This window comes from Thunnus albacares, chromosome 9 (assembly GCF_914725855.1).
Source record: "Thunnus albacares chromosome 9, fThuAlb1.1, whole genome shotgun sequence".
Classification (NCBI taxonomy): domain Eukaryota; kingdom Metazoa; phylum Chordata; class Actinopteri; order Scombriformes; family Scombridae; genus Thunnus; species Thunnus albacares.
Genome location: NC_058114.1, coordinates 16590060 through 16614729, shown reverse-complemented (window position 1 = coordinate 16614729; position 24670 = coordinate 16590060). Strand labels below are relative to the sequence as shown.

At 40.2% G+C, this 24670-nt stretch overlaps 1 protein-coding gene across 5 annotated transcripts in view; it reads left to right on the top strand.

The window, feature by feature from the left end:
* The first annotated feature begins 733 nt into the window (after positions 1–733).
* Positions 734–24670, top strand: part of opa1 (OPA1 mitochondrial dynamin like GTPase) — a 37860-nt gene continuing 13923 nt past the window's right edge. Inside the window, exons 1-29 of one of the 5 annotated variants that reach the window (XM_044361112.1) lie at positions 734–925; positions 2174–2498; positions 2939–3035; positions 3183–3290; positions 4799–4852; positions 6738–6820; positions 8801–8956; positions 10772–10825; positions 10973–11077; positions 11399–11485; positions 11740–11853; positions 11983–12063; positions 12168–12242; positions 12357–12428; positions 12703–12802; positions 12989–13119; positions 13619–13691; positions 13962–14034; positions 14120–14235; positions 16209–16273; positions 16419–16495; positions 17503–17668; positions 18080–18232; positions 18434–18542; positions 18979–19058; positions 19157–19297; positions 19433–19549; positions 19662–19755; positions 20286–20396. In XM_044361112.1, coding sequence (XP_044217047.1) covers positions 897–925; positions 2174–2498; positions 2939–3035; positions 3183–3290; positions 4799–4852; positions 6738–6820; positions 8801–8956; positions 10772–10825; positions 10973–11077; positions 11399–11485; positions 11740–11853; positions 11983–12063; positions 12168–12242; positions 12357–12428; positions 12703–12802; positions 12989–13119; positions 13619–13691; positions 13962–14034; positions 14120–14235; positions 16209–16273; positions 16419–16495; positions 17503–17668; positions 18080–18232; positions 18434–18542; positions 18979–19058; positions 19157–19297; positions 19433–19549; positions 19662–19755; positions 20286–20396 — 3046 coding nt within the window. In that variant the 5' untranslated portion in view covers positions 734–896. Of the gene's footprint in view, positions 926–2173; positions 2499–2938; positions 3036–3182; positions 3291–4798; positions 4853–6737; positions 6821–8797; positions 8957–10771; positions 10826–10972; positions 11078–11398; positions 11486–11739; positions 11854–11982; positions 12064–12167; positions 12243–12356; positions 12429–12702; positions 12803–12988; positions 13120–13618; positions 13692–13961; positions 14035–14119; positions 14236–16208; positions 16274–16418; positions 16496–17502; positions 17669–18079; positions 18233–18433; positions 18543–18978; positions 19059–19156; positions 19298–19432; positions 19550–19661; positions 19756–20285; positions 20397–24670 lie in introns of all 5 variants that reach the window. The other 4 variants (XM_044361111.1, XM_044361114.1, XM_044361115.1 and 1 more) reach the window with 4 other exon arrangements.

The window sequence follows — 24670 nt, the reverse complement described above, 5'->3', positions numbered from 1 at the left end:
CTCGTGACAGCTGGGACCCCTCTTCACACGTTGCATTGTCTACTAGTTAAATGAAAGAGGACTTATGACTTTTAGAGGCTTGAGGAGATAAAATACAGTAATTCACAATAAATAATGCAAAAAGTAGTGTGAAGCTTGAAAATAAAAACATTTTGTGTGTCTGAAATGTTTTGTTTTTTTCTGTTCTATCCTGCCCAATCAAGTCACGACCCCTTTGACTAGAAATGTATTTTAAAGTTTATCTGAAGCTTATATGAGGCTTCAGCCTTTTTACTTTGTCAAATAAAGTGGATATCTTCCACAGTCACAGTCTTTTTAGTGAAACATTTCCCTTTTTGTGTCTCAGTTTTTCCTGTTCAGCTGCAGTGGAACTATAGTACTAACAAAAAGAGGGGATTTAGTACTAAAAAAGACAAACTTTGAAAGATATGACCTTGATTTGACTCATTTGGACGGCTGAAGCCTCATATACGTAAAATAATCTTTCAGATACATTTTTGTATGGAAGGAGGTTTGTGGATTTTGGACCCTATCACTTACAATGAAAATGCATCATGAAGGGATCTTCTGATGGTCAGCATGAACATGAAGAATAATTACAACAAGACTAAGTAACTGAGAGTTAATAGCACCAGACAGTTGGAGGTGCTGTCCGTGAAGGGACGGTGCAGCAATATATCGGAACTGTTTCACATTTTGGGGTTTTTTTGTCAGTGCTGATTTGGAGGTTGTACCGGTTCACAGGAAGTGGACTGTCATTCTGAGCTGTGTCCTTGTTAGCAAACGAGCTACTCAGCTGCCATAATAGGCGAGCAAATGTGTACCATTTGGAAAGATGAATTGAACTGTGCCTAAAAAGTGTATTTTAAAGAGATTTGTGTGTTAATAACAACACCATGTTGCGTGTCGGGAGCAAAGCTGCCTGGTAAGTTCCCGTTTAAATAAAGTAACGGAACAGTAACAGTAGCTACTTGTTGTAGCTGCGGTGAAAGCTAAGCGCAGATGTAGCTTAGCTGTTCATTTTGACAGCTGAGGACAGAGGGGCTACCTGCTTCATGTGAATATCTGTCGTCCTAATTAAAAAGCCTCATATACCAAAAACCAAACTGGATACACACACAACATAATCCTTTATTCAGTCGCTGACATCTTAATTATAAACAGGGAATCGGCCTTTGTCGCTCTTGTGGATTTTGACGTAGCTTTGGTCAGATAGCTAACCCTAGCTAGATAACACGGGTTGTTACTGGAAAGCAAACTGACTTCCAGATTAATTGTCTTTGGACGTTAACGCTACCTGCTATATATTATCTATGTACGCTATATTCAGGGTTAAGTCTATACTGAAGGTAACGTTGCCTTAAAATTTGTACCAAATCTTCTAATTGCCTGCATGTTGCAGCGTCTTGTGCCGTTACCTTGTACCAAAAGGACCATTTAGATAACTTGTCAGAGTATGAATTGCATTAGCTGACTTAGTTATGTACGACATTAAACATATCAGTCGCTAGTCCTTGTATCTCAAAGCTATTTTCTAGTCACCACCCCAAATCAAAAATGGGGATGAGGAAAACAAGGATGAACGTACTTCTACTGATGATACTTTACTCCTGCTACTGCTGCTATAATTGTACAACAGCAACAACAACCGGTGCTGCTAATACAATCTTTATTTTTTCCTGGTTTCACATGTTTATCAGGTATAGTGATTAAATGTCTTTGGGCCACAGTTTTCATGTCACTGTGTGGCTCATATTTGAATTATTGTGTGTCAAATATGGAAGCATTAGTGCTGAAATACTTAGTTGACAAATCGAGGAGTTGATCAACCAAAAGTTACTGACAGCACCTTTTATGATCAAGTACTCATCGAGTAATTTATCGAACAATAAAGCCAAACCATCTCTGCAGAGAGCCATGGTTCCAGCATCTCAAATTTCAGGATTTTTTGTCTTTCATAATTGAATATCTGTTGATTTTTCACTGTTCATAACATTTCACAGAGTAAAACAATCAACAGATGACTCCACAGTGAAACTACTCTCAGCTGTAGGACGTGTGACTAGTAGCTTCCTTTGAGATTATTTTCTTAGCGGTGATGGAGTGTATAGGCGCGTACGTTTCAGGAAGGTGAGTTTGTGTAATTTGTTGTCCGATTCCACTGTTATCTCAGCATGGCCTGCAGGAACCTGGTCTCCACCAACATGGGGGTGAGATTTCGGGTACCGCTCCAGAAGCTGCACCCTCTGTCCCGTGCCATCCACCACCGCTACTCGGGAAACACTAACCCACAGCGACCACCTCATCGCACAGCAGCCCGCTATTTCACCTCCATGTCGCGGTTGCCCATGCGGCCTCCTAAGCCTCCCCCAGGGTCAGGGGGCCGTAACTACCAGCAGCAGCGCGGCTTTTGGGTGGCCCGCCTTGCTGCCAGGCTGCTAAAGCTCAGATACATCCTGCTGGGCAGTGCAGTGGGAGGAGGATACACAGCTAAGAAGGTCAGTATGGAGTCAGCGATTATCTCATCTCCTCACTTGTATCTGCTATGAGTACTAGAAACTCTTTGTAAACTATGGTTTATTAAGCTTTTCTGTCCCATGAGCATGTCTTTAGTTGTCAATGATCTTATGACCAGAGAAATTGGATATTTTCACAAGCTTGCAAACAAACAATTTACAGGAGCACTACTAATATTAGTTTATTATTAAGCAACAAAAACTTACCCAGGCTTATACAATTTCCCCATCAGTGGTTGTAATGCATTGGTTGTTTTTTCCAGCTGTGATCATACACCAGTGCTTATTCAAAACAGTAGAAAATCCTCTCATTCACAAAGTCTCATTACCAAACATTCTTCTTATATAGCATAAAGGAAATGTATATCATTGTTATATATTGTTTGTGCGACAATAACACAGGCTTGTCATTTTACCTTTAGACCTATGAAGAGTGGAAGGACATGCTGCCTGATTTTAGTGAATACAACTGGGTTATTCCTGATTTTGTCTGGGAACTGAGTGAACAAATTGACCTTGGTAAGTGTTTTCATCTTGGTGCCGTAAAGTGAGAAACATGCAGTTTATTACTTGAAATATGGCCGCACATTTATGCATCATGAAATACTTTCTACCTTCCTGCGTTTCCGTCTTCTCCACTCAACATATCATCTCTTTTGTCCACAGATAAACTGGCCAAAGCTCTACCAGAGATAGAGGAAATAGCCAAACTTCTACCTGACATGGACAAGATAGGAGAGAACTTCACCTTCCTCAAAAGTCTCCTGTCTTCCGGTGAGTGAACAAATCCTCAACCATGCCTTTTTATAAAGTTACTGCATCTTAACAAAATAAATAATTATTTGTAGACATCAGAGTGTGTAGTCCAGTGTCCAGGCAACTCTGACTTCACCCAAGCAAACTTTTCTTCCACATCTGCATTGGTCTATGCTTTTATATAATGTACCTTACGGTTCAATTGGGTGCCATATCTCAGGCTAAAAGTGTGATATCTGTGGTTTCTCCTGCCTCAAAGTGACCTCAGCAGAATGAGATAACATAGAATAAGAGTTATGAAAAAACACGAGGGAGTAGCCTGCTTTGTGATCTAATCCGCTGCTTTTCTGCTATACCCTTTCTGTCTATGGTTGTGGTTGCAAACCGATTCTACAAAGAGCCTGTACACCAAAAAACCTTTAATTGGTGTTTTTTGGATCAGTAGGCAATAGAAAAATCCATGGCTTACACCATGGTGTTGCAAACAGCCAATTACTCAGGACCACATTACTGCAAAGGTCCCAGGTAGACTGTTGTCAAATTAAATATTTCCATGTTCATTTCACAATATGTATTGACATTAACTAACAAGACATCAAAACTGCTTTGTATCACTTTTTTTGTCACAGTCGCCTTTGAAAAGACAAAAGCCCTCATGACTTGAAATCAATCCCACACACCAACTTTTAAGTGATAATGACTTTGTTACATTTTGTGGATGTGTTGTTTCATATAATGTATAAATTACTGCAGTTAAGGCTAACCACATCCACCATCCTCCAGCTTCAGATCAAGGAAAGTACAGACTTTCATGTTGTTTGGAAAAGCACTTAACGCCATCTGCTTATCAGGGGTTTTCATCACAGTTGCTCGCATTACACCATGGCGCTCATATCCCTGCTGCAAATGAAAATGATCTACTCTACTCAAAATTATCTAATATTATCTACTCGTAACCACCATATAATTTGCAACTAAATTTGTAAAGCAATCTCAGGTTTCCTCTATCAGCAACAGAAAACTCCACATGGCACCAGTAAGTCACCATGAAATTCCTCTAATAACGCTTGCAGAATTTAGTCCAAGTGTTTTCTTTTCAGCACTTTGAGTCCAAAAGGCATTGATGGAATTACACTCACAGAGAAACCGATAATGTTTTGTTTCATTATGCGACAGTATCAAAGAAAATCTTATTTTGCTTACAAATCTGTAGCCAGTAGAGGAAAAACCTTTTTAAAATTGAACGTCTCGATTAGCTGATATTGACAAAATATGACTATGGGCTCCTTGAGGATCAGGCCCAGTTTATGGGCGTGCTACTCTCTTTTAACTGTTTCTCATGAAGTGGCTTTTTTTACTTGAAGCTCTGGCACAGCAGTGAGTTTGTTTAACACACATCATTTAGCTGTGTCCCTGCTTTGATCACCATCCCTCTGCTTCTGCCTTTTTTATGATTTTTTTATCTTGTGTTGTTCTTCCTTTCTCCCCTTCCCCTACCCTCCTGTCCTCCTCCACATTCTTCACAGGTGTGAGTTTGGGTAGTGAAGTCAAAGGAGCTTCTGGTCTGCATCTGTTGTTAGGTGTGTAAACCCTGCTCTCAGTAGCGTTGCCCACTCCCCTCCTTTCTTTTTGTTGATGTTTGACCACCATCTTGCCATGATATTGGTATGGTTGTGGTAATATTCCTGTTTGAAGACTCCAAGCTTCCAGGTTGCAGACCAGTGCTGCTGTCAAGAATGGCGTTGTTCATGGTGAACGCAAGTTCTGTATTCAGTGAAATGTATGACCTGTCTCAAGGATGGTGAAACGGTCTCATTTTGGGTTCTGGGTATTCAGAGGAGTAGGCGTATTTATGAAGACATCCAATTTGACCCTGTTGCTAATATCTGTTTACTGTAATCAGTAAAAGCCTCACTCTTACAGTTGCTCTCCCTCTTTGTGAATTCTTTCAAAATCATTAGAGATCGTGAATGATTACTATTCCAAGTGCAGCAAAAGGAAAGTGGTAAATGGAGCAATAACCCGCTGATGATTTTTAATTTTTCCTTCCTGGTCTGAAGAGCTCTTCAATGCAAATCCAGTGTGTTTGCCTTTAGTATGTCCTCCTCTTCCCCTGTGACTTTCTTTAACCTGAATGTCCTTGGCTAGACTTTGTCCTACCTGTGTGTTTTTTTTGCCTCCTTTGACTTCCACCCTCTCTCTGTCCTGGCCTGTATGGGCTGCTTTCTTTAATTACATTCTAATCACAAATATTTTGGGTGATCTCTTTCTGCTTTTAGTTATTGCCACTCAGATGTTTGGAAAATGCACGCAAAATGCAATTTACATAACACATCGATTGAACTTTGACATATGCAAACACCAAAGTCAAAGACTTCCAAAGTCATGCAATAGCCAGGCAATAGTGGACCTCACCTCTGCTGTGAGTCATAAAAACACCAAAGGAGTGTTCCTTCTCTTCAATATTAACCTTTCAACTTAATACTTTCTACATGGCTTCATGAAAAATACTTTTTATGGGTTTTGTTGTTTTTATTTTCTTCAATATAAGTATTCAGTTAACTTATTCCCAAGTTAATAAGTTGGATGGATGTTACTGTACATTTGACTATGTAAAGTACATTGCAGCATAGTGCTTTTGTAATAACCTCCCTCATTTATAAGCAGACTTTGCTTTGTGCATGGCAGTAAAAGCTTTTTAGCTCACATCATACAAACCAATAATAATAATAATAATAATAATAATAATAATAAGTTTGTCCTACGGTAGCTGCTTTTGTAACACAGAACCCCCACCAAAGTGCACCAATCTAAATTTCAGCAAACTATGTCCTACTTTATATCCAAACCAAACCATCAAGCAGTTTTTCTGAACCTGTATTTGCATATTACTATAATTATTCAAAGAACTCTAAATGTGCACTAAATGTTTTGAAAATCATTTTTACTCTTACTAGACTTAATAAATGCACGCTGCACAATGCATGCACGCTGTGAGAGGTTGAATGTTCTAGTTTCCCCTCATGACTTGGCATTCAATGGTTGAATAAGTTAAAACTTTAGAGATTTAACTTCATTAGTACCCAAGAAAGTGAAAAGGAATGTTCTAATCTCTGAACTGGAACGCTATTAGAACATTATTATTAATTAAAGTAGATTTACAATAAATAATTATGAAGTTATAATAATTTTTTGCAGTTTGCCGCACTATATGAACATAACTGCAGTGTATCTAAAAGTAACACTCAGTATGTATGTCTGTACATCAGTGCAAGATTTTCCAAACATCTGAAATCTAATCACACTGGTCTTTCTTTTTCTAATCATAGGCATGCTTTAAATGATGGCATCTGGCATCTTGTGGCTACGGGCATTGTCACCTTAAGCTTGTGTACATTAAACACTGAGTATGTCATGCATGTTCATGTTTAACCTCAGTCTGTGTTGTTATATCTCCTCTGGTAGAAACCTCAGGCGACCCTCCTCTAAACGCCACAGATGCTTCTGCTGCAGCCGCACAAGATGCCAGCGACAAGCAATACAAAAAGGCAAGTTTATAAAACCCCCTGACACTGTCAGCTTTGACCTTTTCTACTTCATCATAACTTGGTCTCTCAAGTATCTTTTATGCAGCTTGGCTTCCTTTCACTTCAGTGGCAAGAGCTGTAGTGCACTGAATCAAAATTCACTCAGAATTTACTCAGAAACTCAAGAAAAGATAAAATTTGAGTTTGTATTGTTCAAAGGAGAAGATCTATCGCCCTAACATTGTCAGAGACATGCATTGAAGGGCCATCATTTTATAAACGTATATACTCATAAAGCACTTGGAATTAAAATGTTCCCTAAATCACAGTGGGGTCCAAAAGTCTGAGACCACTTTCCCCAATCAAGGGAATAGGAAAGTGATCTTAGACTTTTGGACCCCACTGTATATATTGTGTAACATGGGGAAATATCATATTTATGGGTGTTTTTGGATTCAGTCAGTTCTACTCAATGTGAAATATGCATTTCACACTAGCAGCTTGTTATCAACAGAAGCATTTCAAGGTCTATGACAATATTATAGTAAGAAAATGGTTCTTACTGATTAATGTCAACAATATGATGAGAAAGATGGCAAGTTGTCTAACCTTAGGTGCAAGTCTCACTACAGAGCAGCTTGCTCTTCAGTGTGGTGCATAACAATGTAAAAGGTTTTAGCATTGACAGAGGATAACATGTGCTTACTGTATGGCACTTATTCTGACAGAGTATCACCTGAATTTATGCACACTGATATTAATCATTGCTTCAAAAGTACCCTTTACCGCTTGTCATGCTTTTTTTTCCCAGAAGTCCCATTCATGGAGACCATTCCTACTTCTAGCTTTACATTATACATACAGCATTCTCTATATTCACATTTGTTTAATTTCTGTTGTCCTCTCTCTTTCCTGTTCATTTTGTGTTTTGTTCATTTCCCACAAAGCAACCAATTTCAATGTACCGCTGTTGTATTTTCTGGTTTTGTGTGTTTTTAACATTACAGAATTAAAGTTTAAACAACCAAAAAATATGTGAAGATTTGACAATAAATATGATTATTCTAAGGAGAGCTGCATTAAAATGAGAGATGATGCCTTTCTTCTCCTATGCCCTGCTTTTAGTCTGCAATCATGGTCTCCAACATGACACATAAAGTATAACATGACACAACTTACAAGTTGATGTTTCTCTTCAAGGTATATTTGATGCAGGCATGTGCACAGAGCCAAGAAGTAAAAAAAACAACAACACAGAAATGGATAATGTCGTCATGTTGGGGACACTTGAACTAAAGAAATTTCACCTGCTATAGCATATGCTTTGTGCTTCACCCCTGATAGAGCAGTATCCCAGTGCTTGCTTTGCTTATTTAATCATCATCATCATCTTCAGCAGCATCAGCATACAGCAGAACATCATTTTGTGCAGCAGAATGTAATATTGTGGTCTTAGTTATAATCTACAACGGTCAGCAGTTGTCACTGAAGATCACTACAAATTTGGTTATTTTACTTTTACAGTAAAACTGAAATTTCTTTTCTCTTCTTGTACTGCTAAGAAGTATGAAAACCTGTCATAGCGTTGTCTGAATTATGAGCGTATTAATCCACAGTGATGATGATTGTGAGGAAAGAGAACAGAATCATTGTTGTTGCCACTTGCTGAGAGGCGCTGGTTGTGGTATTAGTCGCCTCTTCTGCCTTCAGTCTGGCAAAGTTTGGCATCTCCCCTTTGTGTACGAGAGAGACTGACTTTGTTGGGTCACACTGATGATGGTGGCAAGATTACCAAAGCCAAAGATTCTGTTTAACTTGAGCCTTGACTGAATCATGATTCTTCAAATTCGTCAGCAACAAAGTCACAGCCAGTGACTGAGACAGAGGCGGGGATTCCTCTGTCGTAGCCGTGTGTTTAGATGCAGCACTGACCAACCCGATGGCTGGTTGTTGTTTTTGATGCTGCTCCTACATCTCTCTTATTATGACATACCCCAGCAGGGTCTGCTTGGCGAGCTCATTCTTATTCAGCAGCAGATCCAGCGGCACGAGGAGGAGGTCCGGCGGGCCGCTGCAGCCAATAATGCGCGTCCCCCACCGCCAGAGCCTGCTCCCAGTCCGCCTCCGAACCCCAGCCCCCCTCAACAGAAACGCAAGGTGAAGGTCCCACCCCACTTAGATCCGCCCAGAATATATATTGTAGGACTACTTAAGAACCAAATACCTTAAAGAGTAACTTAACACCAGGCTGAAAAAGAAAGTAGTTTCATTGCCCTCTCTAGTAGAAAATTACAAGACTGCATCTCTGACCACACCCAGCATCCCTTATAGGTGTGGTTGGATTTGGTCAGAAGTGTGCTCTGGTGCATCTGTAACCACACCCAGCAGGGATGTCATAGTGTACTGTTGCACCCCAGGGTACACTGCTGCATCACCGCAGCAAGGTCAGAAGATATACCACTGGTGGTCAGCAAAAACAAGATTTTCAGCTAATGTTAAGTTGCTATTTAACTAACTTAATATGTGAAGAATAAAGCAATATAGGCAATTTGAATAATCAAATCAGAATTTTGTAAAATGATTAAAGATTCAGTTTATAGTGGCAGTGTTTTCTTTGACTGCTAAGAGTAAAAAAGTTCATTATAGCATGTTAGCTTAATATATATGGACATGAACAGCTGCAAAATATTTTATTGATATTTTCCAGCGCTGTGGCCATGCAATAAATGCAATCTTTGTTATACCTACAATGTTCAATTTCTGTTGAAATTGAGTGTTTATTTTGTCCACCACATAGACAAAATAACAGCAAGATCTTAAAGTAAAATGCAACACAGTACACCACCACCACAGATGAATTAACTCCTCTCTGACTGAAAGCATTTATTGCATGACTATTGCATTTTATTTTACAGGTGTTTGTGTCTAGCCCTCTACTTTGAGCTGTGGTGTTAGGGTTTTAAAATAATGTTTGTAACGCCCCTTTATGCTAAATTCACTATATCTGTAGTGCAGACAAATTGACCCATCAATACCGTCAATACAATGCCCAGCAATAGCCTCCATATATCACCCCATAGTCTGTCAGGCTGTGCTAAGATTTGCTTTGCCAGTTGGTTGTCGGAAGGGCATGCATGGGCCTTCATAGCTCGGTTCCAGGAGCACAGTGACATAGCTCAGCCTCACTGTCTGATTACAACCGGACGGACATTCATCAGAAGCACTATTTATTACGGAAGCACTGCATGAAGTGGAGTAGCAAGCCGCTGCATGGTGTGAGCTGCACTTATTGAAACTAACATGAAGGTGACAAGGTTATCGACAGCAAGGGAGAAGCCTGAAGCCTTTTAGCTGCAGTTATAAATAAGTCTCTTAAATAACAAAAGTCATAACATTTTAAAACACAGCTGGTGCCTATCACTAGAACATAATTTACAGAACACTTCATGTCCCAGCTGTTGTTGTGTAGAAAGTTTTTGACAACATAGTGTGGTGTGACTGTCTGTTAAATTCCCTTTCCTCTGCTGCCAATCCCACCCGTTAATGTATGCTGTGTCTCCTGTTTTCTGTCCTGTCTCTCATCCCTACAAACATGTTGCAAATGTACAAAATATACAAACAAATAAGGTATGATTTTTGTGATCTAAATTCAGACGGATTTTTCGGGGGTTAACTATGTGATTTTTGTCAGTTTGTGAATCATAGCTTGTTGATCAAAACTGAATAATGCCACAATAAGTACTGTCTGCCTGAAATCTGATCTTTGTTCCTCTCTTTATGCATTAACTTGACTTTCAACTCTGGTTCTTTCTGTAATACAGTGTGCACGTAACGTACCTTTGTGGTGCTGGTGGGAGTTCATGCTTGTGAAGTGCGGGTAACGGGAAGCCCTTATTTTCAAAATCTTCCGGAGAGGAAGCGTTAACTCAGTTTGTCGCTGTTCTTTTTCTATTTTTCTACTTTGACCTCTAGTCTTCAGACAAAGAAAAGGTTGACCAGCTTCAAGAAGAACTGCTTCGTACCCAGGTACAGTAGATTTTGTGTTACTTTGGCTAAAATCAAATTCATCATATTGTTCACAGTTCAACTGAATACTGCCACCAAGTCCATTGCTCTTATAGGTGTGAAATGTTGCTGATGCTGTTTGTTGATATTTTCCTACTTCATCCATAGCTAAAATATCAGCGCATGCTGGAGAGACTGGAGAAAGAGAATAAAGAGTTGAGGAAAGTGGTTCTACAAAAAGATGATAAAGGGATTCACCAAAGGAAAGTGAAGGTGGGTTACACATGTAAATGCATATACACAATAAACACATCAATACACACTAACTTTTAAAGATGACAAGACAAATTAAATTTGGATTTAACCCCTGCTTAAAATTACATTATCATGCGTGATCATTCAATGGACAAGGAAATATTTTCTTAAATTCTTTGACAACTGTACCTTTGATGCTTCTCTAGTGTCTTGCCTATAATTTTAGTTGAGTTATTCTATTCCTTTAGTTATTCTTTACAGTGAAAGTCCCAACTAATTGTTTTAAAGTTAATATAAAGTTAAACATAATTAAGCTTACTATTGTATCCCCTCTTGTAGAAATCCCTTATTGACTTGTATTCTGAAGTCCTGGACATCTTGTCTGACTATGATGCCAACTACAACACCCAGGACCACTTACCCAGGGTAAGGAGCAGGTTTAAATTCTCGTTGACTGGAAATGGATTAGAGCTGATTCACTTTTTTCACAGTATTGGTATTTAATTTCTGAATGAGTACTCATACCACATTCCTAATTCTGTGCTTTGTATTACTTGGACCCTGATTACTTAACACCTTGTGTTCTCTCCCACTTTTTTCCCTTACCTTTTATTTTTGGTTTACCTGCCCTCTTTTTCTACTATTCTGTCCTCCACCGTCCACTTCCTCTACTATTCCAGGTGGTTGTGGTTGGGGATCAGAGTGCTGGGAAGACTAGCGTGCTGGAGATGATAGCCCAGGCCAGGATCTTTCCCAGGGGCTCTGGAGAGATGATGACACGCTCCCCTGTCAAGGTACTTGGGACCAGACTGGCTAGTGTTTGTGTAATTTTGTTTGTAAAAGAACAGAAAAAAAACATGTACACATACATACAATTTTTGTAATACATTCTTTCTTCTTACATATAATGCTATTTTCTGCAGGTTACACTAAGCGAAGGCCCCCACCATGTGGCCTTGTTCAAGGACAGTGGCAGAGAGTTTGACCTTACCAAGGAAGAGGATGTAAGTCACAAAGCCATTCAATCATCCACCTAGTATGAATTTCAGCACTGACTTGGCTACCTATTCATACCATTATATCTGGTCCCTCTTTCTGTGACCTGCAGCTGGCTGCTCTGAGGCATGAGATTGAGCTGAGGATGAGGAAGAGTGTGAAGGAGGGACAGACAGTCAGCTCTGAGGTGGGACATGGTGTTTACATTCAGATTGTTAAAAGCTGCTGTTTTAAAGCTGTAATGTGTTGTTGTAGAGTAATAATATATAATAAGAGGTTTTTTTTTGGTTTTTCTTATCAGACAATATCCTTGAGCGTCAAAGGCCCCGGCATTCAGAGGATGGTGCTTGTTGACTTACCAGGTGTCATCAGTGTGAGTAAAGACAACTGTAGTCTTTGCATTAGATTAATTTGCACAAGGAAAGTATCTCATGTTTAAGATCAGTATATATTCTTGTATTATTTTGACCTAATGACCCTAAGTAGATTTATTAACATGTACAAGAAACTGGATTTTGTGATTTATTACCTTGATATTTAAAATTTTCTGTTCTTTTTAGAAAGACGAATACTGTAAACCATGCTGGTCTCCATAAATAAGTAATACAAATACATCCTTAAAAGTTTTTTTTGTGTGTCTTCCTCAGACTGTGACCGCAGGCATGGCGTCAGACACGAAGGAAACCATCTTCAGCATCAGCAAGGCCTATATGCAGAACCCCAATGCAATCATCCTCTGTATTCAGGGTGAGCCATGAGCATGCCATTCCCAGTTACAACAATTGTGTATGAAGGTAGTAGGTATAATTGTGAGCAGGGGGAGGACTGGCATTCAGTCACATGCTGCACTATCCCATTGTTGTGTTCTTAAGCAGAACATGAAAAACAAGTCTTTCATCACTTCTCCTCTGACCCTCATCTCTCTCCATCCAGATGGCAGTGTGGATGCAGAGCGGAGCATCGTAACAGACTTGGTTAGCCAGATGGACCCCCATGGGAAGAGGACTATCTTTGTCCTGACCAAAGTTGACTTGGCTGAAAAGAACCTGGCCAGCCCCAGCAGGGTAAGATAGCTTAACTGGTCATTTGGGCACAAAAAGGCAATTCAACAAAAATGTTGTTTTATATGTAAAAGATTACGCTGACTATTATAAAGTAATTTTCCTGTGTTTTTGTTTGTTTTTTGATGACCAGGACAACAGTGCCACTGTTCAACTTTGTGATATTAGTTAACTTATTCTTGGTTGATAATTTCTTCAAAACAATAATTAATCAATCATTCATCTGTTATTACCATCCTTAACTGAGTAGCTGCAGGAGAACAGAAATACTGACAAAAAGTTACCTACAGCTGAACTTAAATAACTAAACAGCTGCATTTGCAGATTTCTCCTGACCAGTGCAGAAAGGATGAGAGAAGCTATATGCAGCTGCACCACAAGAGGGAGCTCAGAACTTTGATTTTAACCTGATGTTCCCTCAATGAGCCAGTGTTGGGAAGCTTGAACTACAGATTGAAGGATCCTGAAAATGTAATTCTTTTTTCACATTTTTTTCTTTCAGATCCAGCAAATAGTGGAAGGCAAGCTGTTTCCCATGAAGGCCCTGGGCTACTTTGCTGTGGTGACAGGAAAAGGTAACATGTACTACACAGTAATCCAGCAACCTGCATTGATTCCACATTAGTTAATGGGTAGCTTCAGAATATTATGTCTCAGCCTCCTCCGGTAACCAGGGACCTTCTTGTAGGTTCATTGTGGTTTCCCCAATCTAATATTCTTGTTTACATAAACTCCTCTCTGAATTATTAAAGTCATAATCACATACATTTATTATTCTGTATGAAATAATTAACTGAATTCCCATTTACTGATGTCTTATTCTTACTCTGTCCACCCATCCGTAGGGAGCAGTGGTGAAAGCATAGACTCCATTAAAGACTATGAAGAGGACTTCTTCCAGAACTCAAGATTACTAAGGCAAGTTACACATCATTAACCAAAATTGAATGCTTCATGGAATTAATTAATTTAAAGTTGACAATGAATGTACTTATGCAACTAGGGACGGCATGTTGAAGGCCCACCAGGTGACCACAAAGAACTTGAGTCTTGCCGTCTCTGACTGCTTCTGGAAGATGGTCAGGGAGTCTGTTGAGCAGCAGGCTGATGTCTTCAAAGGTATGATCACTCTCATATGTCTATTTAGCAATTTCTATATTTCTGCACATTTTGTGAGTGTTAATATCCAAAGCCATGGTTATGTTACACATTAACTGTACAGGGAACAGGTGCTACTCCTCTACTCCTGACTCTCCCACCTCATTGTAATGGTCTTACTCAGCCTGCCTTGCCACAGTTTTCCACCTCCCCAGCGCTGCCTTCCAACTGCAATTAGTCTAGACAATCAAGGGCCCATTGCTAACAGCACAGGAGATTTATGGCCGTGAGACTGCAGTTCCCATAGGCCCATTGTGTGGTGTATCGATCCATAGCCCATCATATCACACACAGCCGGCCTCCATCCTCCATGCTTGGCACCACCGTGGCCCCACAAACCAGCAATTAGCCTAATCTCCACTGTGGATAGGGAGCTGTGGAAAGGGACAGCAGGCTTGGTGTGTGTGTGTGTGTATGTGTGTGTGTGTCTTTCTTTCTCTGTCTCTGTGTGTTTAAGTGAGAACTAAAACTCTGACTTTTAATAAAGAGTGTGTGATTGGCCCCATCCACTTTCGTCCTAGGGGGCCAGTTAAGAGAGTGTGCATGCGCAAAGTCCTCACACACATTTATTAAAGGATAGGCACCATTAGCAGTCTGAAAGCTGCCTTTATATCATACCAAGTTAAAACAAAGCAGGTCCTTCCCTCTTACTCCCCCAGTTGATTTGGTACATTACATTTTAGATCTTAACCTGTATGAGAAGGGCCTAATCTCCAGGGTATATAACGTGATCCAGCACATTAAGCCCTTTACTTGGGCTGACAACAAAGCAGCTTAGGAAGAGGACATTGGGGGGAGAACTATCGGAGCAGATATGGGAAGACAGTATAGTGTGCATCCATACCTCATCCCTCTGTATAAGACATAGACTAATACAGTTCAAGTTCATTAGCATAAATATACCCTACAGTAAATTCCAAATGTCCCAGATGCCACCAAAGCCCTGCCATTTTGGGCCACATGTTTTGGCATGTTGGCACAGGTCAGTCTCTAAATGCTTTGCTCATAGAGACTGAGGACAATCTCCCAGGTTTTTTGTTAAAACTGTTCTCACCACCATTAAAGCAACTACCATGCATTGTGGTAGAACACATGACCCAACCTGTATCACTGCCATTTTTGGTGTGGCAAAATCAGACGAGAATTTATCTGCTCATCAGGAAAATGCTTTTGCATTTGCATCTCTCTTGGCCCGCCGTCTCATTCTTCTCAACTGGAAATCAACAAAGCCCTCATTCATTTATACAATGGATCAGAGAGATGATGACTTCTCTGAAATTAGAAAAAGTCAGGTATTCAGTACATGGGTCTCGGAAAAAAGTTTTAGACAACTTGGTCCTCTTTTATAAGATACATAGGAAACTTTGTCTTCTGCTTGAATTAAGCCTTTTCTAAACTAACCCACTGCCCTTTTTTTCCTTACCAAAATTAAATTATAGCAGTAAGACACTAAAGAAGAGAACTTTCATAATCTGACTCAGTCCACATGTACACGTTTTATACACAGTTTTTTTTTTCTTTCATGTCTTTTTAAGCATGTACAGTCTATTTATATATCACTGTTCTGGTCTATTGTTTGCTAAATTTATTTGTTTGTATGTATGTTGACCTTTGGAAGGGATGGGGGATGGGAATAGGGATGGGGGATGGGAAGGGGGTTTCGAATGGGAGATGTCACCTGTAACTTTATACCTATTCCTCTGAATGGAAAAATCAAAACAGAGTATATAGAAATAGTAAAAAAAAAAACTCATGAAATGGTAAATTTATTTAGAATTTGTAAAGGACTGAGGAGATGAATTTGTAAAAATCCTTTTATTATGGAACCACTAGTATTCAATCATAATTTCACTTATGTTAAACGTAAAGTTTAAGGTTATTCATATTGATGTTCAAAATCAAATATTCATTGTAACCATCCCTCCGTACCTCAGCATCCCGCTTCAACCTGGAGACAGAATGGAAGAACAACTACCCTCGCCTGAGAGAGCTGGACAGGGTGAGAAAAACAAACTTAACACTTAAAACTGCACTCTTGTATCACATTCCCCTAGAATAGACAAAGGATTCAACTGCACAGTGTGAAAGTTGTCTAAAGGTGTGTAATATTGATACAGATGTTTCTTTATTTTGTCTCTTTGCAGAATGAACTGTTTGAAAAGGCAAAAAATGAAATCTTGGATGAAGTCATTAGCTTGAGTCAAGTGACCCCACAACACTGGTAAGTTTAGTGAGGTCAGAGGTCAGTTGCAGCCTCATTTTGATATTGTAGGTAATAGTGTTATATGCACTTTTTATACAATATTGATCTTAACAAGATGCTGTACTACATTTTAGGACCTAATGCGTAACTGTCTGTTCATGAAGAACACATTCTCATACTAAACCAGCCATGAGTGGGAAGATATTTTTAGAGTAAACTGCAGGCCTTTCTCTTCATATACTTATCTGCACATGAATTTATAGTTATACCTCACCCCCAATGAGGGAAAACCTTGGTAAATTAGATGTATGCATGCTGCTGTGGCCGTCCCCAGTGTGCGTGCCATCAGTTCTCCCAGATCAATACTCTGATGAATGGCCCATGGACGGGAACAGGGGTGGCCCTGTTAGCCAGCCAGCAGCCAGCCAGCACTATTGGAGATTGCGCTTATTGACAGTGAAGAGTGCTAGCCTGAACAAAAGGGGAGCTTAATGAAATATGAGCGTGTGTTTATGATAAATGAGAGGCGCAACACTGCTCTGCTCTCATGGGGACTTGGGGATAGGTTTTGTTCCATTGTCACACTGCCGTGGAGAAATAGAGGAGGAGTGGGGAGACCGTTAACTGCTAACAGGGTCATAGCAGAGCTGTATTGGAATCTACTGGAATTGGAATCAAGTGCAATCACAGAAGCATTGACTACACAAGTGAAAGCCACTCAGCCAAGAGCGATCCCTCTTCACTCATTGTTTTCTGTCTCACCGGATCACTTAACTGAACTGAGCTGGACATCTGAAAGCAACTTGGTTATAAACACTCTTGCTTATTAGATCTATTATAAATCTGAATCAGAAAATAATAATCTGAATCTAAAGGGGGGAAAAAGTTAACGTGTATGTAAAATATGGACAAGAGACAGAGAGCACCAAAATACAACAACCTGCTCCAGAATAAGGCGCCAATTAAAATATATTCTATCAATCCAGTTATTGGAAGTTGGCATGACTTATCTTTTAACCTTCCAGGGAGTCCATCCTGCAGAGGAAGCTGTGGGAACGTGTTTCCACCCATGTGATTGAGAACATCTACCTGCCTGCTGCCCAAACAATGGACTCGGGTACCTTTAACACCACCATAGATATCAAGCTCAAGCAGTGGACCGACAAGCAGCTTCCACACAAAGCACTGGAGGTAACGGAGACTGTCTGTCTTTATAAACCTGGTTATGTTATGATTTAGATTTTTAAAATGAGATGTTATTTTGTAGCATGAACTCTAATCAAATTTTTGTTAAATCAGATCTTCTGAGTTGGTCATCTGGTCATAAGCATATTAATGCATGAGTTTGTGACTGTTTTTGTATTTTATTTAGATACACATTATGCTGTTGTCTAAATTTTGTTTTTTCTGAAATGATTTGGCACTTAACTGATATTCAGATTCTATGTTTTAGCATTGCTCCTTACTCATTGCAACTTCCTACTTATATTCAGTTCAACTACTGCGACACAAACTGCTGAACTTCCAATAAATATTCAATCAGGCAATGGTCTTATGTTAATATGAGCCTTTTCCTTCTCCAATATACTTGCCCCCCATTAGGTTGCCTGGGAGACACTGCAGGAGGAGTTTGCCCGCTTCATGGCTGAATACAAAGGCAAAGACCAGGACGACATTTTTGACAAGCTGAAGGAGGCTGTGAAGGACGAGAGCATCAAGAGGCACAAGTGGAATGAGAGGGCCATGGACAGCCTGGTAAACACACAGTAAATCCACTCACCCTGTGTGCAAGGATACAGAGAGCACATGCACATGTTGATTCACTTTAGTTTGCAATTTAGTCATCATGTACTATGAATATAAAGAAACTCAAAGACTTAATATGCATTGCCGTTACATGGCATCTTAACTGATAATGTGATTTTCTTGCCTTACATATGTGTGTGTGTTTGTCAGAGGGTGATCCAGCACAATGCCCTAGAAGACCGTTCCATCACAGACAAGCCGCAATGGGATGCAGCAATCCAGTTCATGGAGGAAACCTTGCAGTCACGCCTCAAAGACAGTACGTCAGCCACGATGCCTTCACGTAACATGAACATGGTTCAAGATAATTAATGATCAAGCTCAGCATTCAAACATGGTGGGGTCAGATCTTTTAAAACTATGAATGAAATTCTACATTTACTCCAGACATCACAGTCAGACACATCTTCCCTAATCAGCATGGTTTCATATGATATTATGGCTACCAAATTTTGGGGGTAAATGGTTAAACAAGTCACAAAGACACATCTCCTGTGCTGTTGTGTCAAGTATGTGTTTATCAGCTACACTGCCAGGGTTAGAGGCTCTGTTTCTATGCTGCCATGGATGCTCAGGAGTTATGAATTTATGGTTGTGTGAAATACTTTGTATAGAAGTGGCTAGTACTAAATAACATGCTATATGTATTGTCTTTATCCCTTGTCTTTTTCTTTTGTGCTCCTCCCATGTTGCAGCTGAGTCAGTAATCAGAGACATGGTGGGTCCAGACTGGAAGCAGAGGTGGCTGAACTGGAAGAATCGTACACCAGAACAGGTAAGAGTTTTTTATAGGCACTATTTGCATTTATACATTATAAATCCAGTAGTACCACCATGAAGACAGCGCTCACTCACTTTTCTTTGACCTTGTAGCACATCCGTAATGAAACAAAAAATGAACTGGAGCGCTTGCTGAAGTTGCATGAAGACCACACAGCCTACTTGGCCAATGACGAGGTCACCACCGTCCGGAAGAACCTGGAGGGACGAGGGGTTGAAGTTGACCCTGTACTGGTGAGATCAAAATACTTTTTTAAATGTAATTCTTCATCTCTGCAACATGTACAAAATTTGTGCTTCATTGGCCCTTTTTTTATTATGTCGTCCACCCATTAACTGCTGGATTACTGACTTCCTTACCTGGCCCAGATCAAGGACACATGGCATCAGCTGTATCGACGACACTTCTTGCAGAAGGCGTTGTCCCACTGTAACCTCTGCAGGAGAGGCTTCTACTACTACCAGAGACACTTTGTTGACTCTGAGGTAAAAAGATAGGATGAGTTATCCTGAGTTGTCTTTCTTTTCCACCTTCTTCTAAGTTGCATTTAAGGTCACTATGTGAAAAGCTAAACTGTGCGCCTGCATGTTTCACCAGTTGGAGTGCAATGATGTAGTACTGTTCTGGAGGATCCAGAGGATGCTGGTCATCACAGCTAACACTCTCCGACAGCAGCTCACCAACACCGAGGGTAAGGATTGGGGACTTAATTATAGTTAATGGAAGACTTAATTCAAAAGGGGACTTAGTCTCTCCTGTCAGCCCTGCCTGACATTTCTACTTCTCATTCAGTTGGGACAAGCAGTCAACATTGTATTCTGTGATGAACAGTTTATTGCAGGAATTCCTACTCTACACTTTAGGTTAGCAAGACCAAAACAAGTGGTTGAAAGTTGCCCAAATCTGTTTGCACAGGGCAACTGAGCAAAAGTTATTGTTGAGCTCTGTTCTTTGTTGCCAAAGATCCATAACCAGTTTTCTAGGTCATTGATAACCCCTCAATTATGACATCGAGTCCTACAACCAGTATATACAAAAACTTATATTGGGAAAATAGACAATTTCTCTTTCAACCATTTTAATGATGGTCAAAGGTGTTGATCATATAATTCACTGCATTGAGAAACTAATCCAATGTATTGTTTTTGACTTGGATATTGATTTCTTTGTTTTGTGTGTGTGTGTGTGTGTGTGTGTGTTTTCATGCATCCATCTTCTCAGTGCGCCGGTTGGAGAAAAATGTGAAAGAGGTGCTGGATGACTTCGGAGAAGATATGGAGAAGAAGACCCAGCTCATCACTGGCCGTCGAGTCCAGCTGGCAGAGGATCTCAGTAAGACACAAACATTCAAATATGCTTGCTTGGCTCAACTTTCAGTATGTTGTATTGGTAAATGTTTCCATCATAGGAGATCTCAAAGTTGTCAGTAGGTGGCACTGGTGCTTAAGGAAACAGTACTAACTAAACTGGAAGAAGCAGAATTTATTCAGTTACTGAACCAGACTGATACAGCCAGCTGCTTTTTAAGCTTCATTTTAAGGGGGATTCACTGTTGCTGTTCTCTCAGACACTCACTCAGTTCTTCATATAATAAGCATCATTGCTGCCAGACTGTCAGCAACATTGTGTACATTGATATGCACCAGTTCCACAAGGTGTTGGATTGGTGTAAAAATGTCAAACATTGTTTATCACTTTTAATGGTCCCCAACCACATTTAAACCATAACCCACCATGCTTGCCCCCATATGTGTATACTATGCACATATGGCTGGCCCTTCGAGACTACTACACATTTACTTGACATACATGTTTGTGACGATATCCTTCATATACTCAAAATTGTGTTTTTACAATATGTTCTGAAGCTTTAATTGGCACATAGTATAGGAAGAAGTGTGTGTGTGTGTGTGTGTGTGTGTGTGTGTGTGTGTGTGTGTGTGTGTGTGTGTGTGTGTGTGTGTGTGTGTGTGTGTGTGTGTCGGTAGCAGCAGTGTGCTGGCTGTCTGCCTGTCAGGTCTATCTACCAGCTCTGTTAACACAACCCTGCTGATTAAACGCAGCACAATTTGCAGTGCCCACATGCCTAAAAGACAAGCCCAGACTTGGATTCAAAGACACCCTCTTTGGTTTTACCAAATGGCATCTCTCTGAACTTGGTAAAATGTTGTAAGACACTTCAAAATGGAAAACACTATCTAAAATGTTCCAGAGCCTCAGGTCTTCCTTCATACTTCTTAGTATCAATCAGATATCCACCACTTCAAATGACTGACACCCCCCCCCCCCCCTTCAAAAAGGGACTGCTACCAACCTTCATTGGTTGTGTGTGATGTTAAAGTTGCATTGGTGTTACGGTTTTAGGAACTAAATAGGTGGAATCATATGTTTTTAGTTTTATTTTCTAGAATTTCTAAGAAAATATTGTAGTACAGTTGTGCAAAGCAGATGAATCATAATTTGGAAAATCTTTGTGTTTTCAAAGGTCATGAACCAGATCCAAGCACACGATATTGCACATGCTTGGCATGCTCATTTGATGTGTATATGGGCGGGATGAGGCTTCGATGAGTCAGACCACCAGTATGGCTCTGGTCTCAGTTTGAGCCTGGTGTTAATGGTAACCAGAGACGGATGAGGACTTCTATGTTTTTGGCACAAACACACCACCAACAACCCCCTAGTTGTTGACTATTAGTCATGTCTTGGACTGAGCCACCACTGACATGACCAGACCTGTGTATATTGTCTGAAGTTTCCATGGATATCTAAATCTTGATTTAACCACAGGAGGTTGATTGAAGCACACAGACTGCTGGTCAGCACCCATGGATTTAGATTCACACAACTAAGCTGGAATCTACCTAGTGTAATCATAGCCTTGTTTTGTTGGCTTCTAGAGTTATGCAACAATTTGTTGACAGTTGTTGGGACTGTGTACCACAATCTTTGTTGCCTAAAGTTTCCCAGCTTGTACAGAATTAAAGCCAGCAAATTTCTGTGGTGAATAAAAACAGGTGACCCATCTCCCCCTTTCCCACCTACCGTCATCTGTGTGAAATGTGTGTGTGCACATCGGCTGTTGTTTATGTGCAAATGTGTATTTGCACATCATATTCAGAATAAATAAATGTACAGGAGTTCAGAATTTAAAAAAATGCTTTTCTTGGGTTGCCCAACATATCTGCTAATATTTACCTATCTGCTTGCTGAAAGCTCCTAATATCTAGTACAATGAGGGATGACTTGTCTCCAGCGGTTGTCTTATTCAGCAAAACTTTGCTTGCTAAGCAAAGTCTGTATACACAAAGCAGCAGGAGAGGCGTGCTGCCATTCCTCTCTGCATGACACATACACAAACACACTCATAATCATAGTTCCTTTAACCACAGAGGCACATCCGCAGGGAAGCATCATGTAAATACCCCGACCTCAAATATAGACGTTGCACATACACCACTAAAACTGATTGAAAACGCTCGCATTATCTAAATTGTAGCCTTTAAAGAAACATTAAAATTGAAGAACATTGAAATTAAATACACCAATTAAAGGTAATAAATGAAAATGCAATTCATTAATGTGTCATTTTCTTAAATAGCCTTTGATTTGTTAAGGCTGATGTTTTTTGTAACCTATCAGTTTTAATTGCATCTACAAGATTTTTTTCAAGTGGGGTTTGACAATCCCATTTGTCTCCAATGCTGTTTGTTTTAAAGAATTTTAAGTGGGTGTCTTGGAAAAAAGACAGAACTAAGCAGATCTGTGTCTTTATCAAAAATGACATTTCATCAGCTATTCTTAGCCATAGTCGTCGTATTTTAAACTGACCTTAAATCCAATTTAAAAGATCAGTTTAAGTAGGAGTTTTTGCAACTTACAGATACCCCAGCCCTACAGCCACATTTGTGACTATGGCTATGTAGTGACAGTGACAGGATTCAGTTGTCGTTGCTTTGCCCTCTGGCCCGTGGAGATCTCATCCTGCTGTCTACCGCCTGCTGCCAGATATTCTTGGCTTTTATGTACTAACTGTAATTGATGGGTGTTGCTATGGCCTCACACACTCAGACATGAACCCTCTAAGACTCTTCCACATTTATTTAAACCCTTACACAAGCACACAATCCCTATTGTTTCCCTTCTTAATCTGGGCTTCCTGACATCCTGATAGGGGACTCGTGTTATAAAAGCCCACAGGTGAATGAGGCCAGACTTTGTGTGGTTGGGTTATCTCTATGTCTGTTTGGTTTGGTTGACTTGACCAAGAATTGGTTATCGCCTTAAGAAAACACACACACCCTTTCATTGACTTTTTCCCTCCATTACTACCAGTGTAAACACACACACATACACGCATCCATTCGTATCATATAAGAACAGGATACATATTTTAGAGGGCATTTAAGTACACAAACATTCAGAGTAGCTTGTGTAACAGTGGATGCACTGTTACACAAGCTCACACCAAGTACACCAGTACATGTAGGCACAGTCAAACTACATGGAAAGATGCATAGAAAACTGATCAAACACACACACACACACACACAGCCTGCCTTTTTTGCCAGGTAGAGTTAACAGTTGACTGGCTTCACTTCCTCTTCAGTGGATTTAGGCTTTCTGACACCAGCCTAGGGGAGAGGAGAGGGAACACACACACACACACACACAGTCCTCTCTCCACTCCACACACAGTTAGGAATGCCCAGACCTGCCTGGCCTTGCAAATCCCATAAGGCAAGTCGATCCCAAACTTTCCCAAACAGGCATGACGTTCCCACTTCCCACCACCCAACACCTATGCAGCGGTAGATGTGGGAATGTGGTTGGAATCTGTCATGTGATCTATAGGATAGAAACACACCTGTGCACACACACATACTCTTTCACAGAAAACGGGAAACTTTTAGACCTTTACTGGCTGTTAAATCTCAGTTTTCAGTCACTTTCATTATCATATAATTAAAGATATATATATTTTTCCTCATTACAAGAACTTCTTGAAGCTATTAGCGAGACGGTACAAGCGACAGAGCCACATGGCTCAGCTTCAGGATGTCAAAAAAGCACACTATCACTTAGCTCTAATTTTACGGTGATGTCAGAATTTTCTTTTTCCCCTACCGAGAAAATTTGTGTTCCAGAGTTTTGGCTTTATCAATCTGTCAGCTTGAGTAAGTGGGTGAGTGGAGGATCTGGGTCATTAGCTGTCTGACACTTTACGCAGGGCTTTCTGTGTAATGCAGCCTGTGTGGGTATGTGGGTCCATCAGTCTAGACTGAACTGCATGGCTGATGGGCTGACTCGGTGACACGCTTCAAAGCAGAGTGAGTGAACTTACTTAGAGCAAAACCAAAAAGTCTGCAAAAACATTTCACTAGTGGTTCTTTAAAAGTCCGGTTGCAAGTTTGTAGCCTCATCCAGTTATGCATTGGCATGTCCAGTTACTGCATGATGACGCTGCAGTTCCCAGAGGCTAGCTTTAATGACTTTGACTTGGAATCTGACTTGGTCAAGACACACAGTTTATTGGACAAATACATCAGCCAGTTATTTTGTTTTACTAAAAGACATTTCAGCTGTTGGCAGGCATTGAACGTGTG